At 40.1% G+C, this 18,540-nt stretch overlaps 2 protein-coding genes across 2 annotated transcripts; both read right to left on the minus strand.

Annotated features, from left to right (window-relative positions):
* Positions 1-371: 371 nt before the first annotated feature.
* Positions 372-7,417, minus strand: LOC308139385 (galactose-3-O-sulfotransferase 2-like). The gene is made up of 4 exons (XM_080508814.1): positions 7,406-7,417; positions 7,148-7,228; positions 5,017-5,455; positions 372-2,513 (listed from the first exon to the last, which is right to left on the minus strand). The coding sequence occupies exons 3-4, from the start codon at positions 5,035-5,037 to the stop codon at positions 1,728-1,730; spliced, it is 807 nt and encodes a 268-aa protein (XP_080364940.1). The 5' UTR covers positions 5,038-5,455; positions 7,148-7,228; positions 7,406-7,417; the 3' UTR covers positions 372-1,727.
* A 3,524-nt stretch (positions 7,418-10,941) lies between these two features.
* Positions 10,942-18,060, minus strand: LOC308135121 (galactose-3-O-sulfotransferase 2-like). Its single transcript, XM_080502995.1, has 4 exons — positions 18,049-18,060; positions 17,791-17,871; positions 15,663-16,101; positions 10,942-13,159 (listed from the first exon to the last, which is right to left on the minus strand). The coding sequence occupies exons 3-4, from the start codon at positions 15,681-15,683 to the stop codon at positions 12,374-12,376; spliced, it is 807 nt and encodes a 268-aa protein (XP_080359121.1). The 5' UTR covers positions 15,684-16,101; positions 17,791-17,871; positions 18,049-18,060; the 3' UTR covers positions 10,942-12,373.
* Between the last annotated feature and the right edge of the window lie 480 nt (positions 18,061-18,540).

Here is an 18,540-nt window from a genome sequence, read left to right on the forward strand (position 1 = left end):
GTGTGTGTGTGTGTGTGTGTGTGTGTGTGTGTGTGTGTGTGTGTGTGTGTGTGTGTGTGTGTGTGTGTGTGTGTGTGTAAAATACCAAATCAAGGGGGAATTGAACAATATTTCAAGTGCAATTACGAACACATTTTGAAAATTAGGAAGAAAGCAAATACAAAGCTTACAGGCAACTCAAATATTTTTTTTCTCGCATGGAGGAATATTTTACATTTATTCCGTCCATCAGTGGGCGTGTTTCCCAGTGTCACAATTCAATTGCAGAACCCAAATACAGACTCGGACTCAAAGGTGAAAGTTCAAAAACTCTTTATTTGGAAAAAAAAAAAAAAAAAAAGGTTCTGAACAAACTGAGCAAAAAGGTGGTCGACCAAAAGGCAGGACAAAGTGAAAGAAAAAGTTCAGAATAAAAAGAAACACTAACACAAAACACTAGCAGAAACGTGGGAAGTCTAGGCACAAATGAACTCAGACGATCTTAGTTGGGCGAAGTTTTTTTTTTTTTTAATAGATTCCATTCTTAATAGAATAATAAAATAATTGATAAATATCTTTCATTATCATTATGGATAGCCAAACCACCAAAATCCAACATAACCGCTCCTTATGAGATAAGAAATCATAATCAAGAAACATAATTGGTGTTCAGGCTGAAATCACAACAGTCACAGCAATAGTTCGACTAATTTGCTCTGGATGACGAGGAGTAACTTCTATTGCTGTCAAAATGAACACGTTAATTGTGGCGATTAATTTATAACGTTTCACTCGTTGAAAAGAATTATAGTTTTGTTTACTTACAGGTTCCTTTGGGTTGTATTTTTTGTTTTGTTTGTTTGCATTTTAACTCTCTAAACTTTTGTCAGGTGAGCAACAGGTGCAGCAGCACGGAGCCACCCGGCTGCAGAGCAGCACAATACCTCGTAATGATGGGAGACACATTATTACACAGAAAGTTGCACTTTTAAAAAGTTGCACTTAAGGCTCGTTTGAGACAGTGAAAGTCGTTGTTTTGCAGCTGAACAGCAGGAGCCACCAAACTGCTAAAGCTGGAGGAATTACTACAAACTTGTGGGTGAACTATTAATTTATCCTCCTTCTCTCTCTCTCTCTCTCTCTCTGTCTCTCTCTCTCTCTCTCCTTCTCTGCGTCTCGTGTCTATGTTCTTGTATGTGCGCACACACGTGTGGCGTTTCTCTCGTTCCCCCTGTTGAGAGTGTGTGAGTGGTTTCTTTTTGTATTAGTATTGTATTAATTATATTATTGCAACTTAATTCATGTCATTGAATTCACAATTTTATTCCTAGGAATATCAAAGTGTTGGACCTGCACACTAACGTTTAGTCTGGGTTTTGTTATATTATCTCTCTTTGTGGATATTCTTGGGTTTGTTTTTGCTTAACTTGGAGAGAAACAGTGTTCACCCAAAACCAGAAGCAAGCATTTGAACATGCTTGTATATAAGTATACAAAATATACTTATACATGTGTTAAGTCTACATTAATTCATTTTCCATAAAAATATTTTTATTACTAGCTTGTCTTAAGTTGAAAAAGTTTGAACAATCGCAATTAATTACAGAAGATTGTGAAATTAATTATAGTTTTTTTTAATCAATTGATAGCACTAGTCAATTGTTAATATCTGTTTGCTGTTGCATGTTTATTGAATTTCTTTTTCTTCACTTCCAAAGTGAAGAAAAACTTGTAGACTTTTACTTCACTTATGTTTTTTCAAACTGCTTTTTATACAAAAGTTGTTTGTACTGTGGTGCTGACATTATCATTCTTTGGCATTTTTCTTTGGTTTGAATGTCTAAGTTGGGATTGAGGTTATAACCTTGAAGGACCACTGTTTTACGACGGAGAGGCTCCGCCATCCTCTCTTTTACCTCCTTTGCATTGACAGCCTGTCCACCTTCCAAGCAGGTGTTTGATAACTTGGCTTGTAGTTCCTTCAGTTGAGAAACTTCAAGCTTCATCTCCTCTTCCCCAACCAGACTTCTCACTTTGTTCCAGAAGGTGGTGTTAAAGTGTTGATAAATCCTCCAGTCTAAAATGTTCCATCTCTTGATTTTCTCAGCGGTTGTCATTGAAACAGACGTAAGACTTTCTTTAGCACGACTGTTGACCTTAAAGGAAACAACATCATCCAGGGACCAGCAGAGGGCGTGCTTGAGCAAGATCATGGACTCATCAAAGTAGTCAGTGAGAAGAATCAGGTGGAAGTCCTTTTCTATGCCAGCAATCACTTTGTTAACTATTGTCTCCAGGCCTGAGGTGTCAGCTGTGGCAGTGTTGTCATAGCCGAGGTCAAAAGCAAGAGTGTTGTGACCATGGTTGTGCGTCAATGATCTGTTATCTTGGCCATTGTCTAGGAAGTCATCCAAGGATTTGAACCTGCTGAAGATTCTCAGGTTCCTGAAGAACGTAAAAGTAGACTCCATCATAGACACAGGATGTCTCAGAATAGAAAAGTAGAAGGAATCTTTGGGCATCAGTTTCTCCACCTGGAGCAAAACATAAAGTAACAAAGATTAATGCATAAAAAAAATAAAAACACTATGAGTCATGCATACATCAAATACATGATACTACTGTTCCAGGGTCTTACTGAGGGTTGTACCTTCGGCAAAACACTTTACCACACTGGCTCATCATAGTGTTTAGTAAGCAAATTCACACACACATAAATATATTTTCATGTACAGTGGGGGGAAAACATCCCTGCCTTATATTCAAGCAGTGTGCTTTTTTTTTTCTGTCCCTTCCTGGACTGTGGCCTTGTCATGGCAGAAAGACTCGTGAGATCGAGTGACCCTCAGATCTATGGCAGTAAAGGAGTCATTGTAGTGGACCGTTGTGGGGAAGAGAGAGCTGAGCTATAAAGCAAAACTCTCTATATACCTGCCGGTCTACATCCCCACACTCACCTAGCAGCACAGGACATCACAAACTGATCTCACCACAATTCCCTCACACATACTCAGCTGGTTATAACTCCAAGCAGAGAGGCGTAGCTATATTAATCAGCAATAAAAAACAATTATTTCATAAAGATACAACCATAGACCCAGAGGGAAGATTTATAATTATTCATATCTCTCTTCAGAACATAGAGATGTGTATCGCAAACATCTATGGTCCAAATGTTGACGACCCCTCCTTCTATCACAACTTCTTCACCAGCCTCTCAACACACTCTGACAAAACACTGATAGTTGGAGGAGACCTCAACATAGCCATCAATCCACAAATGGACAGAGTTAGTAAAGCAGCAAACACCAGACACTGGGAATCACCAGATATAATACAGCAGTACATGAGTGACTATGGATTTGAATGAAATAATTGAACACAAAACACAATCTCAACTACAGAGATTACGCTGGGAGAACTTTGAACATGGCAATAAATAATCAAACTCTTAGCCAATCAGTTAAAACGAAATAAAGAAAAGTGTACAATCACCTCAGTTAAAACTCAAAATGGTGAAATCACTTGTGACCCTCAGGAAATAAATACTGCTTTCAGAGAATTTTATAGAAAACTTTACTCTTCACAAATTGACCCTTCACAATCTGAAATAGAGAAATTCTGAGCACAGTTGACCTCCCAAAATTAAAAGACGAACAGATCCAAGGCCTTGAAGCTTCCATCTCAGTAGAAGAACTGCATGAAGCTCTCCAGCACATGCCTGATGGTATAGCTCCAGGACCTGACGGATACACTACTGAATTTTACAAAGAATTTTGGCCTTTACTCTCACCAATTTTTTTTTGTAACAGTTGAGGAAATTAAAGAATATTCATCTCTCCCCCCACATATGAACTGTGCAAATATCAATCTTCTTCTTAAACCGGATAAAGATCCTACACTACCATCTAGCTATCGCCCGATATCACTAATCAATGTAGATCTTAAAATAATCAGTAAAACATGAGCAAGCAGAATAGAAAAAAATACACCCCACATCATACACCCTGATCAAACAAGGTTCATTAAAGGACAACACTCCACTAACAACACACGCAGATTAATTAATCTTATAGACCACTGATAGACTTTTAGACTTTTGATAGGGTAAATTGGAAATTTCTACTCGCTACACTATGGAAATTTGGATTTTAACAAAATTACCTCTCCTGGATAAAAACATTGTACACCTCACCCAGTGCCTGTGCTGATTTTTCTTATTTTCTGCTATTGTTCTGTCAGTTATCAAAATCATGTTCTTGTTGTTTTTTTGGTTTGTTTGTTTGTTTAGTTTTTTTATGTTTTGTTCTTTGTTTTGTGTCCTTTTGTTTTTGTCTTTGTTATAATTGTTGTGATTATTTTGGTTTTTGCTCTGTTGTTGCTCAGGCTGGTTTAATCCCATGGCAGTTGGAAAATATTTGGATCACTGTGATTATTGTATTATAAATTTAAAATAAATGTATGTAGCACTAACAAGGGTATTGTTTGTATCTCCCCACCAAGTCTTTCTCTGTCTTTCCTCTCTTCTCCTCTATCCTTTCATCCCAACCAGTCCGCAGAATGCCGCCACCTCTGAGTCTGGTTTCTGCAAAGGTTTCTCCCTGTTGGGGGGAGTTTTTCCTTTCCACAGTCGCAATCACACCTGCTTGCTCATGTGGATATGTTGGGCTTTTCTATTTTCTCTTTAAAAGCACATTGGAATGACTGTAATGTATTTAAAAAAAAAAAATTTATTAAAAAAAAAAAAAAAGAAAGAAAAAGAAAAGTTAAAATGCCACTTCATGGACATGTGGCTGGTTTGAGGGGGTGTGGCTTCAATACAACATTCGGAGGTAACTTGTTTTAATTCATATGAAATAGTATTGTCACTGCCTCTATTTTAAAAGGAAATCAATACTAACTAATCAATTACTGACTTTTACTGAGGAGCACAACAGTGATGTTTACACTGACACACAATCTGAACTAGTAATTCACAGTCAAATACTCACGACAACAACAAAAGTTAATTTAGAATAATTTCGTGAAGAAGCTCACCTCAGACTTTCTGAACCTCATGTGGTTGCATAGAATGTCAAAATGAGTCAGGCCGTTCTTTTTGACACAATCTGTGTTAAAATATCCTGGGTAACACAGATCGACTCCATCTGGGGGCAAGGCGAAGGTCAACCCCCTGGTGTCACCATACTGGTACAGGATGTTTTGGACAGTGCTGCTCGCCGTTTTGTGTGTCTTCAGATAAACAATGTGAGATTTTGGTTGGCAGGATTTTCTGACGTTCTTTTTCCCTCCTCCCAGAAGCTTATGATTAAACAGCTTTCCAGCGTGCTCATTTTGACTTTTGACCTCCAATAAGCCGTCTTGCTGCTGGAGCCCCTGAATTGGACCGTCATTCTGAGGCTCTTTGGTGTCGTCATTTGTCCAGAAGTTATTCACTGCAGCTTTCCCATTGAGGGCCAAAAGGTTCAAATGGGCACTGTAAAAGTATAAATACATAAATAAATTAATCAATACATTAATACATACATACACACATATAATAAACACTATGTTCACAGAATAGTCTATCAAGCACATTTTTCTTTTTGCTGAGAGTCAAATAATTGTTTAGGCCATCAGGAGTACGTGACTGTGACTTCCTGGTTGTGTGAGTTGAAGTGTTTCATCACAACAGTATATAAAGCTCGAAAAGTATGTATGTATTCTTCGTTTTACCAGTGCTTCTTAACAATACATTTTATACTGTTGAAAAGCATATTTACTTGTCTTGTAAAAATGTTACCACATTTGCAAGAATATGCATTTGTGAGATGAGCAGCAGAGCTGAATATCAATTAATCAATCAAAATGTACTGATGTAGCCCTTTCAACAGCCCAGAGAGTATCCAAAGTGCTTCACAACTTCATTGCAACACAGTTGCTTGAATAGGAGACAGCAATCAAATGAACAAAGAATCTGCAAAAATAAGCAAAACAGCACTATATATATATATATATAAAGTGAATAAAATGTGAAAAAACAAGATGAACTATCACCAGACCACTTAAGCTAAAAGCTGTCTTGAGCAGAAAGGTTTTGAATCTTGATATAAAGAGGCCGATGTACAATGGTGAACATGAAGGGGGAGTTTGTTCCAGAGCTGGGGATACAGCGAATGGCGGGTCAGCCCAATGTTTGTATTTTGATCGTGGCCACTGGTCAGATGACCTCAGGGCTCTTTTGTGGTCCCATAATATTAAAAGCTCAGATAAAATAATAAGAAATTAATTTGAACAAGTCCCCCAAGAGCTTGAAAATCAAACATTAAAAGTTTGACAGGAATTCTGGACCAGACCCAACCCGTCATACATCCTCACCACAAACTTCTCCAGGGTCTCCAGATCATCATCAACTCGAAGCTGCCACCCTGCAGAAGGGAGCGGGACTTATCGTGGGCCCTAATCGACCGTTCACTAAGCCCCACCCCCAAATACAAAGGAGCCAAAGGCATTCAACTACCAGCTGTCCAGAAGCGCTCTCTCGGAGAGGCTTGGTAGAGAAGCATGAGAGCAACAGGGTCAAAAGGTTGAGCCGACCAGTTGAGAAAAATGACCTCTTGTCTTTTGGAATATTTTATAAAGACCAAAATGCAGGAGATTGTCTGTTTGTCTTTATTGGAAGTACCATGGAAATACCAGTATATACCTTTACTACGGATGCATTTAGTGGATTTTTGTGCACCAAGGTCCTAAAGTAGAATCATATTGTTGTTGTTGTTGTTGTTGTTGTTGTATAATGTATATGTAGAAAATATATATTATACATATATACATTATACAATATTTATTTATGTATGTATGTGTTTATTTATTTATTTGTTTGTTTCTTTGTTTCTGTATTTCAGTTCAACAAAGAAACTTACACAGACTGTACTCTGACAGACAGACTTACTTGCCACCAGTCGCTGCATGAGCATTTTATTTATTTATGAAATGCAAAAAGTGTCTGTGTTGAGTGTGTCTGAGAGGAGTTGCCGAAAGCAAGGGGGAGATTTTTAATCTGCGCAGACCCATGATGCTCACAGCCAGCTCAATGGACTATGGGAGACTGACTGACTGACTGATTAAAAACTGTAAAATCGTCGCCATAATGGAGCAGGAAAGTTTAATAACAGTGATATGACGTCACCTGAAAGGTTGGAAGGTGATGCCGACCACCAGCAAGATGAGGAGGACGACCACAGTGCGACGCCATCGCAGCCGACATCTCCTAACATTTAAAATAAAAATGACAACAAAAAAACAAAAACACAATCTTTAGAGTAGTTTCTGAACGTGTGGGAGGATAAACAGCCACGTGATGCATCGCCAGTCTCCAGCTAACAAGCCTCAAACAGTGAATCATAGTGTGCGTTATTTTCAATAACACGCTGCACTTCACCCTCACCTATGGTCATGAACTATGGGTCATGACCGAAAGAACGAGATCCCGGATACAAGCAGCTGAAATGAGCTTCCTCCGTAGGGTGTCTGGGCGTCACCCTTAGAGGAGGGGAGGAGCTCAGTCACCCTTAGAGATAGGGTGAGGAGCTCAGTCACCAGGGAGGAGCTCGGAGTAGAGCCGCTGCTCCTCCACATCGAGAGGAGCCAGCTGAGGTGGCTCGGGCACCTGTTTCAGCTGCCCCCCGGACGCCTCCCTCGGGGGGTGTTCCGGGCATGTCCCTCCGGTAGGAGGCCTCGGGGCAGACCCAGGACACGCTGGAGGGACTATGTCTCTCGGCTGGCCTGGGAACGCCTTGGGGTGCCACCGGAAGAGCTGGAGGAAGTGTCTGGGGTAAGGGAAGTCCGGGCAACTCTGCTCAGACTGCTGCCTCCGCGACCCGGCCCCGGATAAGCGGCAGAAAATGGATGGATGGATGGACGCTGCACTTCAGGACAGGAGTGTCGTACGCATGATCGAAGTCAATTACCTGTTTTTGCACATCATTAACCAGTTGAATCTCCTCCAAAGTAGCGTAAAACTGACCAAAAACAGGCAAATGTAACTTTTGATCGTCAGATTCAGTCTCGACTCAAACATCTCTACTTCATCTTTTCACCATTGTTTACTGCTGCCTAATAATTCAAAGTTTTGTTTTTTCTCCAATCCACCTTTATTTCTAAAGTACACAAACTGAAGAATGCAACTCCACACTGTCGCTTAATAATCGCAACAACGACAGACTCCATGCTCCAGGTGGCGCTGCAGACGCAGTGTTTGAGAATGCCGGACAGAAAAAAGATTGTTTTGGATCATGTGGCCATGGTGGAAATGCAGCTTTTGTCTTAATCTTAATATGTGTGATTCTTTTAGGGGTTTGTATAGTTGTACAGTTACATTGACTCTTTGTTTATTTTCTTTTTAATAAATAATTGATTTTGCATTAATTTTGTCAGACCAAAGTGAAGAAGGTGTTGCCAATTGTACGTAAAAAATAGATTATTACTACAGTCTTTACATATTATGTGTGTGTGATTATTAAACGGACAACATATTCCAACAATATGTAGAAGAGCTGATGAACCAAATCTATCACAAATCAGATGGATGTAAGATAAATGGACTCACAAAGGTGCAGCGGTGACTTGATCCAGAACAGACATCTTCCTATCAAGACCCCCAGATTCAGCTCCAGGTCTACCAGTCTGCAGACTCCTGCTCTTGTCTACCTGATCTGCAGGTGTACCAGACTGCTTGTGATCGTGTTAGTTTTAGTGTGGACAATTCACCCTGATGTGTTAAAGTACAAGGTAGTATTACAGGTAAACCCAGATTCTCCAAATGCATGCCACTGTAGGTATTTGTGCCAACAGATCAACTCACATGCCCAAGTCACCTCGACAACCGGTTCACTTAGATGAACAACTGAAAAACCTGTGAGTCCGTTCAAGGAGTTTCTCATCACGAGTGCGTTATTGTAAGGCACGCTGTAGGAAAGAGGAATAAAATCGTGGAAGACACAAAATATGTAAATAATGCGTTTGTGGTGTGTAGGTTTACAGTCGAGGTTTCCGCATGTTGAAGTGTCCTTGCTGTGTGAATGACACATGAATGAATGGTTGAACACGAGGATCATGTAAAAGCAGGTTGAGACTCTTGAAGCATTAAGAATATGAATGATTATGATGTGATTGGCAGCGTTGGGTTTGTTGTGGTAACTCCAACAATGATATGCATTATCCTCCCTACTTCCCTTTGAGTTCATGTATCCATTAGTTCCACTGGGATCATGTATCTAAAAATGTGTGGGTGGAGTCGACGTCTTTCTGTAAGGCGTCATACCACTTTTACTAGTTAACCATGCCTGTCAAGTTTGCGTGACTTATTCAGTTTTGAAAGACGAGTTTCATCTCATCTCATTAAGAGACAATAGCTTGAATGTACAAGATGGGCGAGGCAGTCTAGCTGCTGAGACTTGCATTTGAACAAACAGTGGAATTCACAGACTTGTGTTATTATCATGTAAAATATGAATGCAATCATATGTTGGAGAGTCTTGATTTAAAAAAAGAGATAGTTTAAAAGGGTTCGAAGAGGCGATACTACAGGACATCTCTGGAGGACGCAGATTTATATTATTCTATACAACAACCCATTCATTTTATTTTCTTTTATTTTATTAAATGTTATTAAATTTTATTAAATTTTATTTACTTTTATTTATACAAACATTAAGATATAACTAAGATAAACACAAACAAAGAAAAATTATTGTCTTGACTCCTGCAACTGGCCCTCCACAGAGACAGGCTGGCACCGTACAGAGGCGATGCACGCCCAATCCAGCGACCGGAACCCCTGGCAAAAACCCCCCGGAGAGACAGAGCAGCCACAACACCAGAACCATGGACTGTTTCCCCTTCTAATCCCCCACAATCCCCCCCCAACCCTAAGCCCACCTGCTGCTCAGCCACAGGGTGCTGCAGGACCGCAGATACAGCCCCGGGTGCCCCCTTCCAGGAGACCCCAGAGACTGACAAGACCCCCCCGGGTATCTCAGAGACTTTTTGTGTGATCCCTCGGGGCGAGGGATTCAGTAAGGGGGGGCAGTGTAATATTCTGCAGTTGTAATATAGTTGTGAGTTTATTGTCTATTAATGATGTTCTGATGGTTCCGATTGTTTTGTTGTTCTGTGAATGCACCGTTGGATTGTGAGTGGCTGCGGGTGGAAAATATGAGCGGGTCAGGTGTGCCGTGTGGGTCGGCCTGAGGAGAGCGGAGAGAGACGTGAATGAGAGAGAGCAGCCAGGTTCGTTGGAGATTGTGTATTGTATTGGCGTGGTTACGGCCTACAGTAACCAGGTTCTGGAAGCAAGCTAATCATAGACTTTGTTACGATTCTGAAGCTGAGCAAACACGTTGGAGTGTTCTGACTGAAAATGGATCTTGTGTCTAATTTCTAAACAGACATCAAATTCCTACATAAAGAAGAGTTGATGACCCTTTAACTGATTTACTGTCCAAGAGACTTTTAATACAAGGCAATGATTGAACAGAACGTTAGATAAATATTGATGGGCTGATAATAAATGGACTCACGAAGCTGCAGAGGTGACTTGATCCAGAACAGACATCTTCCTGTCGAGACTCCAGATTCAGCTCCAGGTTCTCCAGTCTGCAGACTCCTGGTCTGGTCTGTCCTGATCTGCAGGTGTACCTGTGTGTGTGTGTGTGTGTCTGTGTGTGCGTGCGCCCGCGCGCCCGTGTGTGTGTGTGTGTGTGTGTAAAATACCAAATCAAGGGGGAATTGAACAATATTTCAAGTGCAATTACGAACACATTTTGAAAATTAGGAAGAAAGCAAATACAAAGCTTACAGGCAACTCAAATATTTTTTTTCTCGCATGGAGGAATATTTTACATTTATTCCGTCCATCAGTGGGCGTGTTTCCCAGTGTCACAATTCAATTGCAGAACCCAAATACAGACTCGGACTCAAAGGTGAAAGTTCAAAAACTCTTTATTTGGAAAAAAAAAAAAAAAAAAAGGTTCTGAACAAACTGAGCAAAAAGGTGGTCGACCAAAAGGCAGGACAAAGTGAAAGAAAAAGTTCAGAATAAAAAGAAACACTAACACAAAACACTAGCAGAAACGTGGGAAGTCTAGGCACAAATGAACTCAGACGATCTTAGTTGGGCGAAGTTTTTTTTTTTTTTAATAGATTCCATTCTTAATAGAATAATAAAATAATTGATAAATATCTTTCATTATCATTATGGATAGCCAAACCACCAAAATCCAACATAACCGCTCCTTATGAGATAAGAAATCATAATCAAGAAACATAATTGGTGTTCAGGCTGAAATCACAACAGTCACAGCAATAGTTCGACTAATTTGCTCTGGATGACGAGGAGTAACTTCTATTGCTGTCAAAATGAACACGTTAATTGTGGCGATTAATTTATAATGTTTCACTCGTTGAAAAGAATTATAGTTTTGTTTACTTACAGGTTCCTTTGGGTTGTATTTTTTGTTTTGTTTGTTTGCATTTTAACTCTCTAAACTTTTGTCAGGTGAGCAACAGGTGCAGCAGCACGGAGCCACCCGGCTGCAGAGCAGCACAATACCTCGTAATGATGGGAGACACATTATTACACAGAAAGTTGCACTTTTAAAAAGTTGCACTTAAGGCTCGTTTGAGACAGTGAAAGTCGTTGTTTTGCAGCTGAACAGCAGGAGCCACCAAACTGCTAAAGCTGGAGGAATTACTACAAACTTGTGGGTGAATTATTAATTTATCCTCCTTCTCTCTCTCTCTCTCTCTTTCTGTCTCTCTCTCTCTCTCTCCTTCTCTGCGTCTCGTGTCTATGTTCTTGTATGTGCGCACACATGTGTGGCGTTTCTCTCGTTCCCCCTGTTGAGAGTGTGTGTGAGTGGTTTCTTTTTGTATTAGTATTGTATTCACTATATTATTGCAACATCGTTCATATCATGAATTCACAATTTTATTCCTAGGAATATCAAAGTGTTGGACCTGCACACTAACGTTTAGTCTGGGTTTTGTTATATTATCTCTCTTTGTGGATATTCTTGGTTTTGTTTTTGCTTAACTTGGAGAGAAACAGTGTTCACCCAAAACCAGAAGCAAGCATTTGAACATGCTTGTATATAAGTATACAAAATATACTTATACATTTGTTGAGTCTACATTAATTCATTTTCCATAAAACGAGTTTTATTTCAAGCTTGTCTTAAGTTGAAAAAGTTTGAACAACCGCAATTAATTACAGAAAATTGTGCAATTAATTATAGGTTTTTATAATCAATTGACAGTACTAGTAAATTGTTAATATCTGTTTGCTGTTGCATGTTTATTGATTTTTTTTTCTTCACTTCCAACGTGAAGAAAAACTTGTAGACTTTTACTTCACTTATGTTTTTTCAAACTGGTTTTGATACAAAAGTTGTTTGTACTGTGGTTCTGTCGTTATCATTCTTTGGCATTTTTCTTTGGTTTGAATGTCTAAGTTGGGATTGAGGTTATAACCTTGAAGGACCACTGTTTTACGATGGACAGGCTCCGCCATCTTCTCTTTTACCTCCATTGCATTGACAGCCTGTCCACCTTCCAAGCAGGTGTTTGATAACTTGGTTTGTAGTTCCTTCAGTTGAGAAACTTCAAGCTTCATCTCCTCTTCCCCAACCAGACTTCTCACTTTGTTCCAGAAGGTGGTGTTAAAGTGTTGATAAATCCTCCAGTCTAAAATGTTCCATCTCTTGATTTTCTCAGCGGTTGTCATTGAAACAGACGTAAGACTTTCTTTAGCACGACTGTTGACCTTAAAGGAAACAACATCATCCAGGGACCAGCAGAGGGCGTGCTTGAGCAAGATCATGGACTCATCAAAGTATTCAGTGATAAGAATCAGGTGGAAGTCCTTTTCTATGCCAGCAATCACTTTGTTAACTATTGTCTCCAGGCCTGAGGTGTCAGCTGTGGCAGTGTTGTCATAGCCGAGGTCAAAAGCAAGAGTGTTGTGAACATGGTTGTGCGTCAATGATCTGTTATCTTGGCCATTGTCTAGGAAGTCATCCAGGGATTTGAACTTACTGAAGATTTTAATGTTCCTGTAGAAAATAAAAGTAGACTCCATCATAGACACAGGATGTCTCAGAATAGAAATGTAGAAGGAATCTTTGGGCATCAGTTTCTCCACCTGGAGCAAAACATAAAGTAACAAAGATTAATGCATAAAAAAATAAAAACACTATGAGTCATGCATACATCAAATACATGATACTACTGTTCCAGGGTCTTACTGATGGTTGTACCTTCGGCAAAACACTTTACCACACTGGCTCATGATAGTGTTTAGTAAGCAAATTCACACACACATATATATTTTTTCATGTACAGTGGGGGGAAAACATCCCTGCCTTATATTCAAGCAGTGTGCTTTTTTTTTTCTGTCCCTTCCTGGACTGTGGCCTTGTCATGGCAGAAAGACTCGTGTGATCGAGTGACCCTCAGATCTATGGCAGTAAAGGAGTCATTGTACTGGACCGTTGTGGGGAAGAGAGAGCTGAGCTATAAAGCAAAACTCTCTATATACCTGCCGGTCTACATCCCCACACTCACCTAGCAGCACAGGACATCACAAACTGATCTCACCACAATTCCCTCACACATACTCAGCTGGTTATAACTCCAAGCAGAGAGGCGTAGCTATATTAATCAGCAATAAAAAACAATTATTTCATAAAGATACAACCATAGACCCAGAGGGAAGATTTATAATTATTCATATCTCTCTTCAGAACATAGAGATGTGTATCGCAAACATCTATGGTCCAAATGTTGACGACCCCTCCTTCTATCACAACTTCTTCACCAGCCTCTCAACACACTCTGACAAAACACTGATAGTTGGAGGAGACCTCAACATAGCCATCAATCCACAAATGGACAGAGTTAGTAAAGCAGCAAACACCAGACACTGGGAATCACCAGATATAATACAGCAGTACATGAGTGACTATGGATTTGAATGAAATAATTGAACACAAAACACAATCTCAACTACAGAGATTACGCTGGGAGAACTTTGAACATGGCAATAAATAATCAAACTCTTAGCCAATCAGTTAAAACGAAATAAAGAAAAGTGTACAATCACCTCAGTTAAAACTCAAAATGGTGAAATCACTTGTGACCCTCAGGAAATAAATACTGCTTTCAGAGAATTTTATAGAAAACTTTACTCTTCACAAATTGACCCTTCACAATCTGAAATAGAGAAATTCTGAGCACAGTTGACCTCCCAAAATTAAAAGACGAACAGATCCAAGGCCTTGAAGCTTCCATCTCAGTAGAAGAACTGCATGAAGCTCTCCAGCACATGCCTGATGGTATAGCTCCAGGACCTGACGGATACACTACTGAATTTTACAAAGAATTTTGGCCTTTACTCTCACCAATTTTTTTTTGTAACAGTTGAGGAAATTAAAGAATATTCATCTCTCCCCCCACATATGAACTGTGCAAATATCAATCTTCTTCTTAAACCGGATAAAGATCCTACACTACCATCTAGCTATCGCCCGATATCACTAATCAATGTAGATCTTAAAATAATCAGTAAAACATGAGCAAGCAGAATAGAAAAAAATACACCCCACATCATACACCCTGATCAAACAAGGTTCATTAAAGGACAACACTCCACTAACAACACACGCAGATTAATTAATCTTATAGACCACTGATAGACTTTTAGACTTTTGATAGGGTAAATTGGAAATTTCTACTCGCTACACTATGGAAATTTGGATTTTAACAAAATTACCTCTCCTGGATAAAAACATTGTACACCTCACCCAGTGCCTGTGCTGATTTTTCTTATTTTCTGCTATTGTTCTGTCAGTTATCAAAATCATGTTCTTGTTGTTTTTTTGGTTTGTTTGTTTGTTTAGTTTTTTTATGTTTTGTTCTTTGTTTTGTGTCCTTTTGTTTTTGTCTTTGTTATAATTGTTGTGATTATTTTGGTTTTTGCTCTGTTGTTGCTCAGGCTGGTTTAATCCCATGGCAGTTGGAAAATATTTGGATCACTGTGATTATTGTATTATAAATTTAAAATAAATGTATGTAGCACTAACAAGGGTATTGTTTGTATCTCCCCACCAAGTCTTTCTCTGTCTTTCCTCTCTTCTCCTCTATCCTTTCATCCCAACCAGTCCGCAGAATGCCGCCACCTCTGAGTCTGGTTTCTGCAAAGGTTTCTCCCTGTTGGGGGGAGTTTTTCCTTTCCACAGTCGCAATCACACCTGCTTGCTCATGTGGATATGTTGGGCTTTTCTATTTTCTCTATAAAAGCACATTGGAATGACTGTAATATATTTAAAAATGGTTTTTTTTAATTTAAAAAAAAAAAAAGAAAGAAAAAGAAAAGCTAAAATGCCACTTCATGGACATGTGGCTGGTTTGAGGGGGTGTGGCTTCAATACAACATTCGGAGGTAACTTGTTTTAATTCATATGAAATAGTATTGTCACCGCCTCTATTTTAAAAGGAAATCAATACTAACTAATCAATTACTGACTTTTACTGAGGAGCACAACAGTGATGTTTACACTGACACACAATCTGAACTAGTAATTCACAGTCAAACACTCACGGCAACAACAAAAGTTAATTTAGAATAATTTCGTGAAGAAGCTCACCTCAGACTTTCTGAACCTCATGTGGTTGCATAGAATGTCAAAATGAGTCAGGCCGTTCTTTTTGACACAATCTGTGTTAAAGTATCCTGGGTAACACAGACTGACTCCATCTGGGGGCAAGGCGAAGGTCAACCCCCTGGTGTCACCATACTGGTACAGGATGTTTTGGACAGTGCTGCTCGCCGTTTTGTGTGTCTTCAGATAAACAATGTGAGATTTTGGTTGGCAGGATTTTCTGACGTTCTTTTTCCCTCCTCCCAGAAGCTTATGATTAAACAGCTTTCCAGCGTGCTCATTTTGACTTTTGACCTCCAATAAGCCGTCTTGCTGCTGGAGCCCCTGAATTGGACCGTCATTCTGAGGCTCTTTGGTGTCGTCATTTGTCCAGAAGTTATTCACTGCAGCTTTCCCATTGAGGGCCAAAAGGTTCAAATGGGCACTGTAAAAGTATAAATACATAAATAAATTAATCAATACATTAATACATACATACACACATATAATAAACACTATGTTCACAGAATAGTCTATCAAGCACATTTTTCTTTTTGCTGAGAGTCAAATAATTGTTTAGGCCATCAGGAGTACGTGACTGTGACTTCCTGGTTGTGTGAGTTGAAGTGTTTCATCACAACAGTATATAAAGCTCGAAAAGTATGTATGTATTCTTCGTTTTACCAGTGCTTCTTAACAATACATTTTATACTGTTGAAAAGCATATTTACTTGTCTTGTAAAAATGTTACCACATTTGCAAGAATATGCATTTGTGAGATGAGCAGCAGAGCTGAATATCAATTAATCAATCAAAATGTACTGATGTAGCCCTTTCAACAGCCCAGAGAGTATCCAAAGTGCTTCACAACTTCATTGCAACACAGTTGCTTGAATAGGAGACAGCAATCAAATGAACAAAGAATCTGCAAAAATAAGCAAAACAGCACTATATATATATATATATAAAGTGAATAAAATGTGAAAAAACAAGATGAACTATCACCAGACCACTTAAGCTAAAAGCTGTCTTGAGCAGAAAGGTTTTGAATCTTGATATAAAGAGGCCGATGTACAATGGTGAACATGAAGGGGGAGTTTGTTCCAGAGCTGGGGATACAGCGAATGGCGGGTCAGCCCAATGTTTGTATTTTGATCGTGGCCACTGGTCAGATGACCTCAGGGCTCTTTTGTGGTCCCATAATATTAAAAGCTCAGATAAAATAATAAGAAATTAATTTGAACAAGTCCCCCAAGAGCTTGAAAATCAAACATTAAAAGTTTGACAGGAATTCTGGACCAGACCCAACCCGTCATACATCCTCACCACAAACTTCTCCAGGGTCTCCAGATCATCATCAACTCGAAGCTGCCACCCTGCAGAAGGGAGCGGGACTTATCGTGGGCCCTAATCGACCGTTCACTAAGCCCCACCCCCAAATACAAAGGAGCCAAAGGCATTCAACTACCAGCTGTCCAGAAGCGCTCTCTCGGAGAGGCTTGGTAGAGAAGCATGAGAGCAACAGGGTCAAAAGGTTGAGCCGACCAGTTGAGAAAAATGACCTCTTGTCTTTTGGAATATTTTATAAAGACCAAAATGCAGGAGATTGTCTGTTTGTCTTTATTGGAAGTACCATGGAAATACCAGTATATACCTTTACTACGGATGCATTTAGTGGATTTTTGTGCACCAAGGTCCTAAAGTAGAATCATATTGTTGTTGTTGTTGTTGTTGTTGTTGTATAATGTATATGTAGAAAATATATATTATACATATATACATTATACAATATTTATTTATGTATGTATGTGTTTATTTATTTATTTGTTTGTTTCTTTGTTTCTGTATTTCAGTTCAACAAAGAAACTTACACAGACTGTACTCTGACAGACAGACTTACTTGCCACCAGTCGCTGCATGAGCATTTTATTTATTTATGAAATGCAAAAAGTGTCTGTGTTGAGTGTGTCTGAGAGGAGTTGCCGAAAGCAAGGGGGAGATTTTTAATCTGCGCAGACCCATGATGCTCACAGCCGTAATGGACTATGGGAGACTGACTGACTGACTGATTAAAAACTGTAAAATCGTCGCCATAATGGAGCAGGAAAGTTTAATAACAGTGATATGACGTCACCTGAAAGGTTGGAAGGTGATGCCGACCACCAGCAAGATGAGGAGGACGACCACAGTGCGACGCCATCGCAGCCGACATCTCCTAACATTTAAAATAAAAATGACAACAAAAAAACAAAAACACAATCTTTAGAGTAGTTTCTGAACGTGTGGGAGGATAAACAGCCACGTGATGCATCGCCAGTCTCCAGCTAACAAGCCTCAAACAGTGAATCATAGTGTGCGTTATTTTCAATAACACGCTGCACTTCACCCTCACCTATGGTCATGAACTATGGGTCATGACCGAAAGAACGAGATCCCGGATACAAGCAGCTGAAATGAGCTTCCTCCGTAGGGTGTCTGGGCGTCACCCTTAGAGGAGGGGAGGAGCTCAGTCACCCTTAGAGATAGGGTGAGGAGCTCAGTCACCAGGGAGGAGCTCGGAGTAGAGCCGCTGCTCCTCCACATCGAGAGGAGCCAGCTGAGGTGGCTCGGGCACCTGTTTCAGCTGCCCCCCGGACGCCTCCCTCGGGGGGTGTTCCGGGCATGTCCCTCCGGTAGGAGGCCTCGGGGCAGACCCAGGACACGCTGGAGGGACTATGTCTCTCGGCTGGCCTGGGAACGCCTTGGGGTGCCACCGGAAGAGCTGGAGGAAGTGTCTGGGGTAAGGGAAGTCCGGGCAACTCTGCTCAGACTGCTGCCTCCGCGACCCGGCCCCGGATAAGCGGCAGAAAATGGATGGATGGATGGACGCTGCACTTCAGGACAG

Source organism: Blennius ocellaris (genome assembly GCF_963422515.1).
Source record: "Blennius ocellaris genome assembly, chromosome: 2".
NCBI classification, from domain to species: Eukaryota; Metazoa; Chordata; class Actinopteri; order Blenniiformes; family Blenniidae; genus Blennius; species Blennius ocellaris.

Bases quoted from the DNA above. Each gene is read 5' to 3' on its own strand.
- LOC308139385 (XM_080508814.1), bottom strand. From the start codon at position 5,037: ATGAGGTTCAGAAAGTCTGAG. The intron at 2,514-5,016 runs GTGAGCTTCTTC...GTTTTGCTCCAG, and splicing joins TGAGGTTCAGAAAGTCTGAG to GTGGAGAAACTGATGCCCAA.
- LOC308135121 (XM_080502995.1), bottom strand. From the start codon at position 15,683: ATGAGGTTCAGAAAGTCTGAG. The intron at 13,160-15,662 runs GTGAGCTTCTTC...GTTTTGCTCCAG, and splicing joins TGAGGTTCAGAAAGTCTGAG to GTGGAGAAACTGATGCCCAA.